The sequence below is a fragment of the Gymnoscopelus microlampas genome (genome assembly GCF_963454915.1).
Source record: "Gymnoscopelus microlampas genome assembly, chromosome: 4".
In the NCBI taxonomy this organism is placed as follows: Eukaryota; Metazoa; Chordata; class Actinopteri; order Myctophiformes; family Myctophidae; genus Gymnoscopelus; species Gymnoscopelus microlampas.
The window spans coordinates 4171131-4189394 of NC_139941.1; the positions used below are offsets into that span (position 1 = coordinate 4171131).

Consider the following 18264-nt stretch of genomic DNA (forward strand, 5'->3'; position numbering starts at 1 on the left):
ACAAAACTCCAGTAAAACAGTATCCAGTATCAAACATTTTTGATCACGAGACTATGAGAATCGGCCTACAGTTCACTCCTACTGCTGTGAAATGTCACTTCCTGATGTGGTTCTGAAAATAGATGAGACCCATGTGCTGCTTCAAAATGGTCTGAAGATGTGAGCTTAGCCATAATGCTATTTTTTATTAACTTATACTTGTTTGATCTTTTGCCCAACAGAAAAAAAGTCCAACATTGCAGAGCCTCCAATGTGTGGTAATGTACATTGTACAGCTGTGTGTGTGTGTGTGTGTGTGTGTGTGTGTGTGTGTGTGTGTGTGTGTGTGTGTGTGTGTGTGTGTGTGTGTGTGTGTGTGTGTGTGTGTGTGTGTGTGTGTATTGATGTATTTATGCAGTAGCCTGTACATAAGTATGTTGTAACAAAGGTAACAGGAAGGGGTGGGTGGAAGGAGCAATGAGCAATGTGGTCGCACAACGATCACTCTAAATCAGGCTAGAGCAGCAGTCCACAGGACAATGCGGGGGCTTGAGTTGAAAACAAAACAAATCTTGTGTCGATACAACATGATATAATACTTGCTTTGAGCCGTAATACTAGCTACTGAGGGTGAAAGTGTCAGCTGATGGGGATAACAACAGGAATTTACTGTATAGTTATTTCTGAAATTTGACTAGAATTACCATAAATATAATTATTACTTGGAAAGTGTGGCATTGTTCATGAGGAAAAGGCAGAGGCCTTGGTGGATCGCTCTCTCTCTCTCTCTAGAGTAATGAATATTTTATTTTTCTTTGTAGGAGCCAGTGGACAGCATTGAGCCTTACAGCACCTTCATACAGACAGAAAACGCACTTTATTCTCTCCCCTGAAAACAGCAGTCATCAAGCCACGCAAAAAATAAATAAATACACATTAATAATGACTAAATCAATAACTATATAAAACCTGCTGTTTGAACTAAAACAATTCAACTTCTTGCTACTAAAAACAGCTTTGATATCTTCCAATCAGGTTTTTGACCTCACCACAGCACAGAGGTTGCTCTCTCGTTAAAGTCTTCAATTACATCCACTTAAATACAGACAGTGGCAGAAGTTCAGTCTAGTGATCTCTGTGCTGCATTCAACAAAGTCGACTAGGCTACAACATATTACTAGACAGACTGGACAACTGGGTGGGACTTTCTGGCACAGTACTAAACTGGTTTGGATCATATAAAGGGCAGGTACTACTTTGAGTCACATCTGTGCAAGACAAAAAAGACATGCAGAGTTCCAGAATTCTCCATTCTGGTGCCTTCAACATCTACTGTCATGGTAATGGCCTCTGCCCCTTCCATTCCCCTCTCCTGATCCCTCTATGATTCGGCGAAGACCCGCTGGGCCGCTGTGATGATTGGCCAGTAGTTACCGCAACCTGTTTTTTTGCAACCTGGACCCTATCAGGCCAGACTATCAATCCCCCTTGCTGATGATACTAGAGACTATAAAGACTGTCCGAATGTTATTCATTTCTGGTTTGTATAGTCATGTGCCAGTTCTCATTTGGTTTTAAGTACGTTCAGGTTGTTGGCTTAGTTACTTAATTATGCTTGAGTGTTGTGTAAAGGGTTTTGGATGTTCACCATGTTGTGTGTGTTCATGTTTCTAAAGTATTTGTCAAGCTTAATTTATGTTTCCTGGATTTAGTATTCCTGATTTGAGTTCCTGCGTTTGGGTCCTTACAGCAGTGACAACACACAGAAATGTGTGTGGGGAGAAATTAATTGGCATAATGACTACATCGGTGAGAAAATTGGGTACAAATAATTGGCTACTCTAAATTTTGGAGGAAAAAAAAATATTCTGCTGCTTGAATCTCTTACTAATACCAAGAAACCAATTTATTTCTAACTACTGTTTGTACTACATGTGTGTACTTGGGAAATAAGTGAATGTTAGAGACTATACCAATGTACGAGAAAATAAATGATGCTATGCTGCCCCCTAGAGAGACTAATGGCTCACGTAGGCTACAGCATGGACAAGGATGACAGTGGTTTCTGCCCCCCCCCCCCCCCCCCCCACCCCCAACTGTTAACTGTACATGTTTTTGTTTTCAAACTGTTTATATGATGTTTTGCATAGTAGTGGATATTTGATGTTTAATGTTTCGATGAATTGAGTAAATGACCCTCAATGGAAACAAGCATAGGCTTTCTTTTGTTTAAAATCCTCCTAGCGGACCTTGTATTGAACTGTAGGCCTACTTTCCTGTTCTATTTTTTTGCAAACTGCTAATAAAGTATTCAATCAATCAATCAATCAATTAAAAAACATGTCTGTGTTTACTACTACAGCTACTAGGACATTCTAATAGAATACAGTCATGATTGTTGTAGTAGACAATTCATTCACTATGAATTGAGTACATGGGGACAGGAGACCCCATTTGAAACAAGCCATTAGGCTTCCATGGGCTTTTCAATCCTATTTAGTTGACCTTGTATTTAAACTGTACTTTCATGTGATTTAAACTCTACTTTAAATTAAATGATATTGCTGTCTCTTATGTTCATAGAGCAGAATAGACATATTTGACGTTTATCTCCAAGTCAGATGCGATTTATTTTGTACTTTTTTAAATCACCCTTTTGGCTAGCCATGGTTCACATGACGCTCGTCTGTCACAAGCGTCATGGAACCGTTTGGTCCTGGTTTTCGATTTTTTTTTTACATTTACAATTCTCACATCTACATAAACGTTCAAATTTCAAATATAAAGTGCTGACCCCCGAGCCACGGATGTAACAAGTTGAGCCGTTAAAGGTCTAAGTACCTGTATATTCCGTATTGTTCAATAAAACAAGCTTTTTAATCCGATCACCGGCCATTTTCTCCGATGCTTTCAGAAATGCGACACTACTGGTTGGGAGGTGTATTGCACTCTGATACATTACAAAAACATATAGAAAATGGCTGCCGATCGGATTAAAATGCTTTTTATTGAACAATACGGGAAATACGGGTACTTATCGCGGACCGGCTTAACTTGTAACATCCGTGGCTCAGGGGTAAGCACTTTATATTTGAAATCTGAACCTTTATGTACATGTGAGAGTTGTAAATGTAAAAAAAAGAAAAGAAAACAGGAACAATCGGTTCCATGACTATCATGGTATGACAGTCATGTCTCAGGGCTACCTTTTGGCTAGCCTACATGGCATGCACCTTGCACTAGAATGACACAAATTAAATACATATGGTAGAGCAGAAAGTGTCAAATGTATCACGATACAAACATTCATAAAAAAAAAACACATTTTACAACAAAATTGCTATTTTTGCGTGGGTTGTATAATTATGACAAACTTTTCTGTATTGGAGTATTTTCTTATTTAGTCCATACGTTCCCGGTGCAGTGTTGCCAGATTTTGTGAGAGAAATAAGCAACCAGGTCTTGGAAAACAAGCCCAAAAGATAGGCTATACTACAAGCGGCGATGCAACGCATTGTGAGCTTGTATATCTGCTATTTTCTAGAATATCTTGAAAAGGTGAAATATATTTGAAATATTTTAACAACAAAAAAAATGGTGCGTGGCTCCCTGGCAGTCTGGCACACAATATTTTCAGATGGGGGTCTGCGTGCGAAGAACAATTTGGAAGGAAGCCCAAATAAGCAACTACACACAAAAACAAGGCCCAAAAACCGCAACCCGCAAGTCGCTTATAATAAGCGGACATGGCAACACTGTGCCGTTGAGAGAGGAACTAGCCTTGGTCCCACCCTCACTCATATGCGAAAAGAAGATTGGTTGGAACACAATGCTTCCGCCGCCTGATTGGCTCAAGGCCTGAGCCAATCATGAGCTCAGGCTGTTCAAAAAATGCTGCAGCATTAATCCACACTCCACTCTCCTCCGAGGTGGAAAGACTGGTGACGCGTAATCTGAGTTCCCAGAAGTTTTCGCCAGCTCTGGCGAGGAACTTCTGGGCCAGAGCCCTTTGTGGGCGGGCGGGATGTAATTTACACTCAGAATCTGAGCGGGGACCATAGAGGTATAATATAACGGAGCGGACATGCCTCTTACCGATCTGAGAGCTGTGCAACTCGTCTAAAAAGTCCGACGAGAGGCAAACAGCAGTACACAACAATGGCGGCCGAAATTTCTCAATGGGAAATTGCTTCCCGTCGATCCTATTTAGATGTAGTCTCGCGTCACCAGACTACTATTCCACAATCTCTGAAGCAAGGAATTTAGAAATGAAGGAAGGGACAGCCTAGGGGGCGGGCCGACGCCATTGCTTGCATGGCAGACGCCATTGATGCTCATGGGAGGCAAAAGTGGAACAGGAAGTTTGGTGAAATACTATGAAGTCTATGGCAGACAGCTGGACCAGCTTGTGAACAAACACTATTTCTGAACGATTATGTCCTTTGTCAGATAATCGGCCCAGGAAGGGAGCGTACTCAAGTTCCCTCAACCCTATGTTCCCTCAGCCCTATGTTCCCTCAGCCTTATGTTCCCTCAGCCCTATGTTCCCTCAGCCCTATGTTCCCTCATCCCAAATTAGACCCTATGTTCCCTCAACCCTATGTTCCCTCATCCCAAATTAGACCCTATGTTCCCTCAACCCTATGTTCCCTCATCCCAAAATAGACCCTATGTTCCCTCAGCCCTATATTCCCTCAGCCCTATGTTCCTTCAGCCTTATGTTCCATCAGCCCATGTAATATTCTAATGTTTTGTATCATGTCAGTATCATGGTCAGTATCATGTCAGTATCATGTCAGTATCATGTCAGTATCATGGTCAGTATCATGTCAGTATCATGTCAGTATCATGTCAGTATCATGGTCAGTATCATGGTCAGTATCATGGTCAGTATCATGTCAGTATCATGGTCAGTATCATGTCAGTATCATGTCAGTATCATGTCAGTATCATGGTCAGTATCATGTCAGTATCATGGTCAGTATCATGTCAGTATCATGGTCAGTATCATGTCAGTATCATGGTCAGTATCATGGTCAGTATCATGGTCAGTATCATGTCAGTATCATGGTCAGTATCATGTCAGTATCATGTCAGCATCATGGTCAGTATCATGGTCAGTAGCATGGTCAGCATCATGGTCAGTCATGGTCATGGTCATCATGGTCAAGTTTTCCTTGTGACATAATGTACACGTATACGTACCCCCAGAACATATGCTTTCAACACGTACAATTTAAGGTTATTTGGCGCGGCTCCGACGCCCCGTGGGTCCGAAAGCCGAAATCCGGGCTCAAAAAGGGTGGAAAAAGAGCAGATCCACAAGCTTGTAAAAGCCTGTAAAGCCTGTTGTCGTGGGGTGCAATACCACCGGCGGCCACTGGTGGCACCGTCCCCGGTCCATGGTCCCCCAGGGGTCCATGGACCACCTCAGTGCCCGGGACGGTGTCTCCCGGGGCGGGTAGAGCGGGCGAGTGTGAACCCGGCACTGTGCCGGGAGGCACTGGGCTCCCTGGCCCTTCCCCTGTGTGAAGGGGGAAGCCAGGGAGAAGGGCCGACTGGTGCCATCGGATAGGTAGGGACCATGCCCAGGAAGAGGCACCTTCCTGGGGGAAGCGATGGGGCTAAGTGTCCACATGGAGCCAGGGACCCCCGGGGGTCCCCGGTCAGGGCGGCCGGCGGGTCCCCGGTCGTGGGTCTGGAAAAGGGACAAAGTCCTGCCGTGAAAAAAGAGCAGATCCACAAGCCTGGATAGGCCTGTGGTGGCTGCGGGGCGCAATACCGGCCGTGTCCACAAGGCCCTCCCCGGTCCATGGTCCCCCCCAGGGGTCCCCGGCCCACCTCCGCGCCCAGGGATGGTGGCTCCCGGGGCGGGTAGAGCAACCGAGTGTGAACCCGGCAGTCTGCTGGGAGGCCCAGGGCTCCTGGTCTCTCCCCTGCTGGAAGGGGGAAGCCAGGGAGAAGGGCCGACTCGTGCCATAGGATAGCTAGGGATCATGCCCAGGAGGAGGCACCTTCCTAGGGTAGCGACGGGGCGGCGAAGACCCCCAAAATCATGGTTCTTTGAAAAAATTAGATTTTTTTTCTAACTGTCCGCATGGACTCCAGAGGTCCCCGGGGACCCCTTGGAGGACCCCCGGCCTAAAATTCCAACTTTTTTCGGCTTGTCGATCTGCGCCTTTTTGGGCTAAAACGGCCGGTACCTCCCGATCCGTGGGTCGCCCGGGGCCGGCGGAGGGCTCGTTGGATCCGGGCCGGGGGTGCGCACGCGTCGGTGCCCCCCCCCCCCCCCCCGGGGCCCTGGGTGGCTGCCCGGGCAAACGGCGTCCGAAAAACAAAAAAAAAAGCTCCGGAAGGCTCAGGAGCTTTAGGGCTTGCGGCCTCTCCCATGCGTGAAATTTCGCATGGGGGGGAAAGTGGCCACTTGTGCCATAGGGTAGCTAGGGACCATGGCCGGACATGGTGCACCATATTCGGGGGCGTCCCCGTGCCTCGCAGGGCCATGGATCCTGGAGGTTGCAGCCTGAAGTGTTGCAGCCTCAGGTCGCCCTGGGCTCCCTGGCTCTCCCCTGGTGGAGAGTGGGAAGCTACGGACAAGGGCCAACTGGTGCCATAGGATAGCTAGGGCGACGGAGCCTCGCCCGACGCGAGGCTCCGTCTGGGGGGGGCGCGGGCCGCCTTGCCCTGGATCTCCGCGTCGTACCTCCCTGTCCCCTCCCCGTGGCCCAGGAGGCGTCCCGCTCGTCACTGCCTCCCTCCTGTGAAAAAGTCTCCCGGTCGGGACGCCCACTCACTCTAGAACGTACCTGTGGAGCTTGGCCGTGGCGATGCCCGACGCGAGGCTCCGTCTGGGGCGGCCCAGGTGGGCCGAGCGGCGATGGCCATGAAATTGGAGGCCACGGTGGCCATCGGGCTTATGGGAAGACAGAGGCCTCCGCTCGGGCACGGCCGGGCGGATGGGCGCCCTGGAGGTCCTCGGAGAGCCCAGGAGGATCTGGGGTCCACCATGGCCCCCTCTTTTGAAATTCTCTCCCGGTACAATCGGCAACTTTTCCCAGACCGGATATGTTGATCCGGCGTGCGGATGCTCTGGACGGACGGTAGGCCTGCCCGAATGCAGGGCCCGCCGTCTGCCACAGTGGCCACTCTAGTCAAAGCACTGTGTTCCGGGAACCACGCCGCCCGCAAGGGCCGTGGAACCCACAATTGATTCTGACCGATTGGTAATCGTAGCCCGCCTCTTGCAAGGGCCCCGCCGGCACCTCTAGGTGCACCTCTGGTTGCTCGGCGGACGCTGCCGACCAGGCGCGGCGGGACCACGTGCAGAGAGGCCCCGGCCTCCTCCCCACTCCTCCGTGGCCCAACCCGACCTAGCGAGACCGAGACGGGGGTCTCCGCGGACCGGCAACCCCACGGTGCGCGCCTCACCTGGGCCGTCGGAGCTGCACCACGTAGCCACAATTTAATGTTGTGGTCACCATCATCATCGGTGTAAAGAAAAGTTTATGAAGTCTTATAACTTAGAACGTACTAATAATATATCTATATATAGTCTAATACCTTTGGGGGATACCTTGGGGAGCCTGGGGGAACCCAACAGGTGACCCCAACAGCACATTATGGAAGGGCCATTATGTGACACTGAAGGAACGGCTGAGGGAAGATAGGGTCTAATTTGGGATGAGGGAACATAGGGCTGAGGGAACATAGGGCCTAATTTGGGATGAGGGAACATAGGGCTGAGGGAACATAGGGTCTAATTTGGGATGAGGGAACATAGGGTTGAGGGAACATAGGGCTGAGGGAACATAGGGACTAATTTGGATAAAATAAAATTGTTAGGGATTGAGGGAACATAGGGCTGAGGGAACATAGGCATGACCCCCCCAGGGGATATAAAAGAAGACATATCACAGGTTTTTATCCAATCAATTCGGATTTTTTTAGCACGCTGTATAATTTTATTGAGGCATCTAAACAGTGGAATGTATCGTCCATAGACTGTACAAAAATCCTCTCTGGCAGTGTTGCCAGATTGTGAGAGGGAAATAAGCAACTAGGTCTAGGAAAACAAGCCCAAAAGAAGCACCGGGGGCCAGGGGATGGGGAGATGGAGCAGGGACCCCCTACCCTACCTCGACCCCTTCGTAGGGGGGGGGGGGGGGGGGGGGGGTATATTGTATAATTATGTATATAATTGTGTTTCATAAACATACATGTTATTGTGCATCAATTCTATTAAAAATAATAGACAGATTAATATATTCATGCTTTTATATTTAACATACATGTACGGGGAGGGTACAGTGAGTAGGGTGGCCGCACTGCCATTTATAAACATACCTTATTAACCGAGAACAACAATCTGTCAATTGCACAATAATCATGTATACAAGCTATTGAAAATGGACAGAATCATTTATAGATATCATAATTTATTTAATACATAAATGTGGAAGATGTTTTAAAAAGATATATGAAGACAAATGGATATTTAAAAACATATATCAAATATTTGTATATATATATATGTATATAATTTATTTTTATTTTTATTGTCTAATCAAGCAACAATTTCGCGGACCCCCTGCAGTACCTCGTGGACCCCCTAGGCGTTGCGGACCCCTGTTGAAGACTTGCACTAGGCCATTATGAGCACTTTAAACCTTTACTGTATACATTGAAAATAGCCGATCTACAAGCTCACAACGCGTTATGAGCTTGTAGATCTGCTATTTTTTTTAAATCTTGAAGTAAAATGTGAAATATTGAGGATTTTTGAAACACTAACAACACAAATCTGGTACTTTCAGATGGGGGTTAGGGACAAATACATATTAATTTGAGGGTCCATGACATAAACATATTGAACCACTGGTTAAAATAATTTTAAAATTGTGAAGCCCAAGTCCAAATAATCAACTACACTTTAGAAAAAAGCCCATAAAACCACAACCCGCAACTACCAATGTTTACAAGCAACTTCACAGAAAAATAAGCCCAAAGTCGCTTATAATAAGTGGACATGGCAACACTGGTTTCTGTCTCGGCAGTATTGCCTACTTTGTGCTCTTTAGACAGCTCAATAAACTTATACAGTGGACACATCGAAAAGCAACACAGCAGAAAACAATGTGTTATATGTCTTCTTTTATTTGCCAGAAGCGATTACTTAACAAAGGTCTCAGTCATTCATAGATATTTTTTGTTCATAAGCTGGTCCACCGTCTCTCGTCCACTTTCCACCGAAGTCACGGCTGCAGTCTGCCTCCCATGGTGCGACGAATCTGCCGACTGGAATTGCATGGTAGCGAAAATGACGTAGATGACCCTACCTTCTTTAAATATATCTTGCTCTGAAGTCGGAAACATTTGTAAATTGTGGGAGGCAACAGTCTGGCCACGCGAGACTAATTTAGATGCAACACCCACTGCATGTGGATCCCGCCCCCTTTTCTTCATTGGCTGTTGATTTGAATCAGAACTCAGTGGCCGCGCCCCTGTTGTCCAGGATCCAAGCCGAAGACTCCCAAACTTAGGTGACGCGAGGTGAACACTCCACAGTGACAGTACAAACTTCATGGTTCATGTTTATTTTTGAACGGCTGTAGCTGTAACCTACATGATTACATGAACACAAATGGCTCATCTTGTTTACACGCTTCTACTGGTAGTCTCCACAGAAGGTAGGTTAAATTATCTGACGTTTCATTATCTAGTTAAATGTTTTCATAAGTAAAACATCACCATAATGCAATGTTAGTGGTTGTAGATGATGATAGCAGTCAGCTTATTGATAGCCTCTATTCAACTAATGTTACCTATAATTATCTAAAGTAATTGACTTATGCAATAAGTAGAACAGTAGAAAATTACAGTGCAATAAGTTGCATATATATAGATACGTTCTATCAGTGGGTATTGCAGCTATTAAAGACATCCTTACAATACGTTCAAAACAAGTAGTGAAAATGATGTGCACAACTGTAGCCTACATTTTTTCAGGGACACAGATTTCCTAGCCCTAGAATGTCTGTGATCTTACATACATTTCATGTATTCCAAATACACAGTCATAGATCACCCTCGTCGACGCGCTGTGTAGTGACGATCTGCGCGGCCATAAAAGTGCTATAAACTCCGTCTGTACTCACCCAATAATTAATTCCTAAGACTTGGAGTCAGATATTGTCCTCTAGTTTCATATCCATTTGAAAGTTCTGCCAGAAAACGTGTGTTTAGTCAAATATCTCCACTTTTCCACGAGCTGCACACGGACGACTTTCGAGGGGCGAGGGGCACGGACTTGAGTGAAACAAATTGACACAGGGAAGCACAAACGAATGGGGAACACACTTGACAGGTGCTTGTGATTGGTGCGGGGTAATGAATCACTCCATCTGCCAATTGTGTGTCCCAAACATTTGTGCGTCCTAAAAGAAGTTTACGGGGTGCTCCTTCCATTCCGACATCTCACCACTCCGACTAGTGGCTTCCGCGTGCGGTTAAGGTTAGGGTTAGGGTTAGGTATAGGGTTCGTCAACGTCGGAAAGGCGACATGTCGGAAAGGAGAAATGCACCCGAAGTTTACATATATTCAGTCCTGCACTCATTCCCGGGCCCCTCGCCCGTACAGAAAGTCGTCCGTGTGCAGCTCGTGGAAAAGTGGAGATATTTGACTAAACACACGTTTTCTGGCAGAACTTTCAAATGGATATGAAACTAGAGGACAAAATATGACTCCAAGTCTTAGGAATTAATTATTGGGTGAGTACAGACGGAGTTTAGAGCACTTTTATGGCCGCGCAGATCGTCACTACACAGCGCGTCGACGAGGGTGATCTATGACTGTGTATTTGGAATACATGAAATGTATGTAAGATCACAGACATTCTAGGGCTACAGATTTCCATGTTGTTTTTGAATAGGAAAAAACAACAACGTTGGTGCATAGTGATGCATTGTCAGTTCCAGTCAGAGCGCTGCACCAATGTAATGATTTATTTATGTCATTAGCCAGTGCCACCTGGTGTGAAATACAATATTGTTAACAAAAGGTAACTTCAATGCCCCAATTTTTCTTGCAGAACATAATCCCACAACATTTGTTTCTAGATAATAAATAGTTAAAGATCAGTTTTAAATGCAAAAACAGGTCTTCTAAAAAATAAAAAAGAAGAAAAAATAGAGAAGGAAATAAAGAGTGGTTTGATATGCAGTATGCACTATGCACCTGTTTGCACTGTCAATGGTTTATGTTCTTATAACTATCACCTCCTCCTCCTATAGGTCTATCAGAGATGATCCAAACACAGGATCATGTAAGGGTCATGGTGGGAGAGGACGCCCGCTTCACCTGCCAACTCACACAACCCAAGAACGTTGTTCAAATTACATGGAATAAAATGTTATCAGGAGGAACAGAGACTGTTGCAACCTATAACAAACGTGATGGCACCAGGATCATCCCTCCTTTTCAGGGGAAAATAGAGTTTGAAGACGCAGGACTGCAGAGGAGTACCATAGTGGTCAGGAATGTAACCAAAGCAGATGCGAGCAGCTGCTACAGATGTATATTTAATGCCTTCCCTGAAGGATCCATCCACAGAACATCCTGCCTTATAGTTTACGGTAAGAAGAGGTCCTGATGTCGTTGGCCCGTCTGACACCTGTTGACCTGTTGACTGTTTAATAAATTAGCCATAAAAATGTCAGAAATAAGGTTTAAGCTTTGCAAGCTATGTTTTTTCCTGTTTACAGATGTATCTATAAGTGTGTGTGTGTGTGTGTGTGTGTGTGTGTGTGTGTGTGTGTGTGTGTGTGTGTGTGTGTGTGTGTGTGTGTGTGTGTGTGTGTGTGTGTGTGTGTGTGTGTGTGTGTGTGCTCGCGTGCGTGTGCGCGTGTGTGTCCTTGTTTTTCAACCTCAAATCTAATTCAAATTTGTCTGGGTGGTTTACAACACATTATTCTGGGGTGTGACAAACTGAGAATACATATTATTACTGCTATATATAGGGTCTTATTTTTTCTTCTTCTTCCAGAGCAACCTGAGCCAATATTGCACATCACAAAACCCAGTGGCACAAAGCTGATGGGTGCCTCCTGCTCGACTGTGTCCCATCCTGCTCCGACAGTAACTCTGGAGGTCTCCAGACACCCAGGATCTTTAAACTACACCACCAGCCATACAGCCAACACTAACGGTACCGTCACAGTGACCAGTACTGTCACAATGGAAATGTTCTGTAGCAACAGCATACAGGTCCGCTGTGTGGTGCGTTTCTACTCCGGGATCGTCAAGGAGGCATCCAGGGTCATTTCTTCTGATGAACAAGACCTGTGTTGTGGTGAGAGATGGTTTCACTTCTACTATTTTATTTCAGAAAATGTTCAGTGTTAAAAACAGATATGCATGTGGATGGATTGTTGGATGGATAGATAAATGATGTTACTTATGACTCTATGATACTTTCTTTTCCCAGATGTGCTTGAGGAATCTGAAGCTGATCAGAATAGTTCCAGTAAGTTCTTTTTAATCAATGAGCCTGATGTGCCTGTTTGATCCTGAGATTTTTCATTGTGAGAACATACAGTACATGGATATGTCCCATCTTTTCCTCACAGCTATACTGGTTATTTGTGCTGCTGCTGCTGCTGTCATTGGTGTTGTCATTGGTGTAATCATCGCAGTCTTCAGACTTGGGAAAAAAAGAACACGGTAACAATCTTTAATATAGGTCATTGAGTTTCAGTTTAGCAGAACCTGAATATTTTTCAAAATGTTCCTTTAGGTTCTTTAATATACAGTAAGTCATTGAGTTTCAGTTCAGCTGAACCTGAATATTTTTCTAACTTCTCCTTTAGGTCAAACAATGACCCATTGAAACAGACGCCCCATACAACGATACAAGAGTAAGTCGGTTGAAAACCTGGGCATCAACTATTATTAAAGTTATGCACACTCCACCTTGCATAATGGTGTATTCGGCTGTCCTCACCAAGAACAGATCAAATAAGAAAATGACTTTAACATCACTCTTTGTGCTAGTATGGAGGACAAAGAGTGATGTTAAAGCAGCTTTCTCATTCGGTCGGTCTGCTAATATAAGCAGTCCATAGCACACGATCAGGCGGCACTGGTAGATTATGCTGTGTACACAGTCGTTTACATTTGCCTCAGTCCAGGTACTGTATGTAAATATATTGAAATCATGGAATTGTGTTCGTCCTATTCCTCCTGCCCAACACGCTGATGTGGTGAGGTGCCGCCCCAGACCATTTCCGCCTGACAAGATTTAGTTTTCTCTTCAAATAACACTTCTTGCTACTATATTTTGTCCAAAACTCACACAAATCGGTACATATTATCTCTGTGGTAATGTGATCAAGATTCCATTCCAATTGGCTATGACTGCCTTTCAAATTTTGCAGGCCCTGGGTAGGCAACTCAGCCTGGTGGAGACCTGCGCTCCAATGAGCACGCTTATCTATTTTCTTTTCTTGCTTTTTTAAAATCTTGAATTTGTTCTTCTTCACTTTTCAAGGACAAAGAAGCTTGTCTCCCACCAGATTACAATAGACAACGGTTTACACAAGCCTGTCAATACCCAACCCCATGATATTTCAAGGTAGGTGTTATGACCAGCTATATTTTTTATTATTTGCTGTATATTATTTAGTATTGTTATTCTATTTACTTTTTTTATTCTGTATTCATGCAAGGTTGAGATGACAGCTGTCAAATTGACAATTGGCGCTGACAGCTTCACTGCCTATGGGGAATTGACAGCTGACTGCCAATGTCGGCTGGAAATTGGTTCCCACCGCTGATTTGCCGGCTCCTATAGGGCATCGCAGTTCCCGCCCACTTCCTGGTGCCACTGCAAAATACTCAATGCATTTTTCCCATTGACTTTTCCAAAAATATTTATATCAATTAATTTAAGCCTAGAATCAAGCTATCCAGGATCCTGGTAAATCATGGCCATAAAACGTTTGATTCTGTGAAAAAACAAAACGGCAAAACAAAGGGTATTTATTAAATATAGTATATCATATCATTAAATATAAAATAAAAAAATCACAGAAAAAAAGGTTTTATGGCCATGATTCACCAGGATCCTGTATGGCTTGATTCTAGGCTTAAATTAATTGATATAAATATTTTTGGAAAAGTCAATGGGAAAAATGCATTGAGTGTTTTGCAGTGGAACCCGGAAGGGGCGGGAACTGCGATGCCATATAGCGCTGTCGTGACACCATCGCCTTGGATTGGCTGGTGCAGGTACCGGGATCCTTCAAATCCTGCACTGTGACATGACAGCTCTGAGAAACTACTTCTAAATGGTGGAGACTCGCCTCCTTGTCCGCCAAACCTTGTGCCTTGTTGTTTAAAGCCTTTGGTTGTGATCAGTTTATAGATCTGTATTTGTTTAGTCCTTATCAGTTAAGTTTGTTGTGTTTGTTTGTTTGTTGTTGAAACCTTAGTCATACCTTTCTTCATTTTTGAATAGAACTGCACTTACTATGGGGGTGAAATGCTATTTTGTTATAACATGCATATTATTGGTTATAATTTAGTGTGTAATATATCTAACCACATGAACCCTAGTGTACCTATTCTGTGGCGAACTTGGCAGATCTACAAGTTCACAGTGCATTGCAATGTAACGTGTTGTGAACTTGTAGATCTGCCGGTATTTTTTGTTAAATGTATCTAATTAGCTTTATTCCCTCTTTACGATGATGTTTTTTAATGTGCACAGTACAATATGTGACAGGGCTGGTATTGAAGTAGGACGATTGATGTAAGTAACCTTAGGCAGCTAGCACCATGCACCTTGTGATTTTTGTGTGATTTTTGTTAAAACTGTGATTATGTTTTTAGAAACCCCACCTAGCATGAAAATAAGTCACCAAAAAGAAATGTAGACTAATGCAGCTTAACACATTTATTTTAAAGTGCAGTATGTGATTATATGTATATTTGTATGCTGTATAATGGAATTGATTGTATATACATGTCTATATACATATTGTGCTGTATCTTTGTTATGCCCTGTTGTCAGATGTATATTTAAATTAAACATGCTACTTTTCCAGACCAACTGCAGTTCCACAACTCGTCACAAGAGGTCAGAGTTAACATCTCCTCAGATGTGAGTTAGAGCTAGATGCACAGCCTGGTGGCCAGAGAAAACCTCACAGTATGTTTCTGCAAAGTGCAAAAGGAGTGTTGAAGCTGGATGTTTTTAAATACCCAAAATGTTGTGTGTGAACGTGCCTATAATGTGCTTAGATTTTGTTTTTATTCCAAGTAAATAACTAACAGTAACACCAACCCTAAACATACATAACCCTAAATTTAACACCTAAAGATAACGCTTAAACCTGACCCGGCCTAAATATTGGCATGTAATGTTGAGTGGTTTGCAGAAATGCACAACGGTAACATTTTATCTAGTGTTGGTTTGACAAAATGTCAATAATGTCAAATAATATTAATATCAAAACGATAATAAAACCTGATCCTTGACAAGATTATTCATCTTCCTTTGGAAGTTTTCGGGAGCTCTACAGATGCAGTCGAAGAAAAACCTTCTGTGCAGTGTGATGAAAGTTAGCATTGCCTCTGTGTGGGGGGACTATTTATTTCTTATTTTTGGGGGCATTTCTTATGCTTTAATAATGGAACCATGGATGAGGCCATTGGACCAGTGGTATGCACTGAACACTTGGCTATCAGGTCACCCCTCTTTGTATAAAGGGCTTTTTCCAGAATCCCTTTATATTATTTGAATATACTTAATGTACAGTTTCATGGACATCATAAAGTTTATTAATAGAGCACACCATGCCAAGACAAGTTAACCACTTGAACCATAGCGGCCCTTTTCTGGGCGTCATAAAAATAACAGAACATTTGGTGAAAAAAATCTGTTCTACAAGCTCACCAGAAGATGTGTTTGTGTTACATTACTGACATGCGCAAAGTAAAGGAATCAATAAAATACTAGGAAATAATCCCCTGAAAAATAACAATCACAAACCAGAGGATACATTCAGAGTTCCAAAACAACTGGTCTGAGGCAGCTAGCAGTATGCCCAGCATAAAGATTTGGTTTTGGATTTGGTGAAGTTTGGACTCATGTCATTTAGGACACATCCACAGGCGAGTTTTCCAGAGACAAATGAAGGACATGAGTCCTGAAGGGAGCCAGCACAGCTTTTCTATGCACCAGCATTCACAGATGCCATTCATGCATGTCAATTGGTCATAAAAATAACTTTGTGGTGGTGTTGTTCACCTGGGAAGAGTACATGCCATTATAAAGAAGATTTCACCACTTTCAACCTACAGTAGCATCCCTATTTTGGGCACATTATCACAAATGTTTTCAAAACTAGGAAAAAAAGCTGATCTGCAAGCTCAAAACGCGCCACATCACGTCGCATTGTGTGAGCATCGCATTGTGACACGTTGCAAGCTTGTAGATCGGCTATTTTTGCTATTCGTTGTCAAATGAGAAGTATAGGGCTTTAGTGGCGCACGTGTGTGTGTGTGTGTGTGTGTGTGTGTGTGTGTGTGTGTGTGTGTGTGTGTGTGTGTGTGTGTGTGTGTGTGTGTGTGTGTGTGAGTGCATGCAGGTGTGGGGGGTCTCATCTTTTATCTGATATAAGAAGGTGTTTTGTTTGAATCGTTTCCCATCTTCCTCTGTAAAGCAGTGCAGGAGAGGGACGTTACCTCCATTCATGTGTCCAGTAATTCACAGGTCCATAATTTCCTCCTCCACTGTCTTTTCATTGGTTTCAACATATCTCTCGTGCAGTCCCAGTGTTGAGCTGAACTGGAAGTCTGCCCCCACAGCAGCTGACATCATGGCCTGCAGGTTCCTCTCCTCCAGGTCTCCAAAGCAGTAACCATTAGCTTTGTCCACGGTCCGTAACACCCGCGTCATGCTCTCCTTATCCTCCACATTGAGAGGGACAAAAGACACGAGGCTGTAGTCTTGTACGATCTCCATCAACTTCTTGTTTAGACGGTGGAACTTCTTAAAGAAGGGGTCTGCAGCCAAGTGGTCCAGAAGATAGGTCAGGTCCATGACCTCTGTGTAGAAGTCCAGGTTGAAGGCCAGTTTGCCGTACTGCTCAATAAGGTCCATCTTGGAGAGAACGTTGACATGGGGCAGCTCCACATGCAGCATGGTGGACAGAGAGGTGCACAGCACTGAGATGAACTTGGCCGGGTCAGCGCAGTAATGAGAATCCACCAGGTGGACCGCAGCCAACCTGAAGTTCCACTTGGCCAGCTGGGAGAAGATGTTCTTCACCGAGTTCTGGTGAGTGTAGAGCTCCACCTGCCCGGGACAGTCAAACAGGACGTAACAGTCTTTATGCTGATTCAGCTTCTTTTCCAACCAGTCCAGGTTTGCCTCCAGATACTCCATACAGTAGAGCAGTCCACCGTTGGGCCCCAGCTTCAGGCTCTCCATCACATCGTCCAGGGTGACCAGATCTGAGATGTCCACACCACAGGGATAGGGAAGCCTGTCGTTGGCAGGGTCCATGTTCACCACAACCACCTTACGTCCCAGGTAACCCAACACCTGCAGCATTCCCTGGCAGTAGGTGGTCTTACCTGACCCCGGGGGGCCAATAACCACCTGGCCAAAACGTAATCTCTGGGTTGAGGGCTGAATAGACATGATGGCGGGGAAGCTTTCACACCTGAAGACCAATCATGACATCACAAAGAGCTAAATCCTGAATAGTAATACAACCCGAGTGTAAAGAAATTATCCTTATGGTTCAATCTTTACTGTGGATGTTTATCTGTCTCTCCACTGCTAAACATAATAGACGATCGAATATGTAGCAAACCCTTTCCCAGAACAACGTTTTCTTTTTTGAAACACGGAAGTTAGAAAGTAATCTTCAGGTGAGTTTGTGATGCAAAGGATTGCATAACAGGGATTCAGTTTATACTGTTGCTATGTGGGCAATTAGAATATACTCAACAATTATTCTTCAACTAACTGACAGGAAACTCCTGAGTTTTTTTTTAATACTTGGCATGATGTAAATGTCCATATTTGGGCAGTTCAGTGGAGGACATTAATATTTGCATCAGAGGACTTCATACTGTACGTCATATGATGTCATAGATGTCCATAGATGAACATAATTGGGCACAGTAGCATGGCAGGGTAGAAGAGGTAGGTAGGGAGGTATGAGAAAAAGATAATAGGATTCTAATAATGATTTTTAAAGATAAATGTACACCCG

At 44.2% G+C, this 18264-nt stretch overlaps 2 protein-coding genes across 3 annotated transcripts; one reads left to right on the plus strand and one right to left on the minus strand.

Annotated features, from left to right (window-relative positions):
- The first annotated feature begins 9536 nt into the window (after positions 1–9536).
- On the plus strand, positions 9537–15028 carry LOC311044354 (OX-2 membrane glycoprotein-like). 2 transcript variants are annotated; one of them, XM_084055854.1, is made up of 8 exons: positions 9537–9665; positions 11269–11610; positions 12021–12326; positions 12462–12500; positions 12604–12697; positions 12844–12891; positions 13524–13607; positions 13702–15028. In XM_084055854.1, exons 1-8 carry the CDS (start codon positions 9620–9622, stop codon positions 13709–13711), a joined length of 969 nt encoding a protein of 322 aa, XP_083911980.1. In that variant the 5' UTR covers positions 9537–9619; the 3' UTR covers positions 13712–15028. The 2 variants fall into 2 exon arrangements, with proteins under 2 accessions (XP_083911980.1, XP_083911981.1); XM_084055855.1 differs by lacking the exon at positions 9537–9665 and adding an exon at positions 10674–10746.
- Positions 15029–16745: 1717 nt separating this feature from the next.
- LOC311043145 (GPN-loop GTPase 2-like) lies at positions 16746–17684 on the minus strand (the record flags this gene model as incomplete). Its single annotated transcript, XM_084054329.1, has 1 exon — positions 16746–17684. The coding sequence occupies one exon, from the start codon at positions 17682–17684 to the stop codon at positions 16746–16748; it is 939 nt and encodes a 312-aa protein (XP_083910455.1).
- Between the last annotated feature and the right edge of the window lie 580 nt (positions 17685–18264).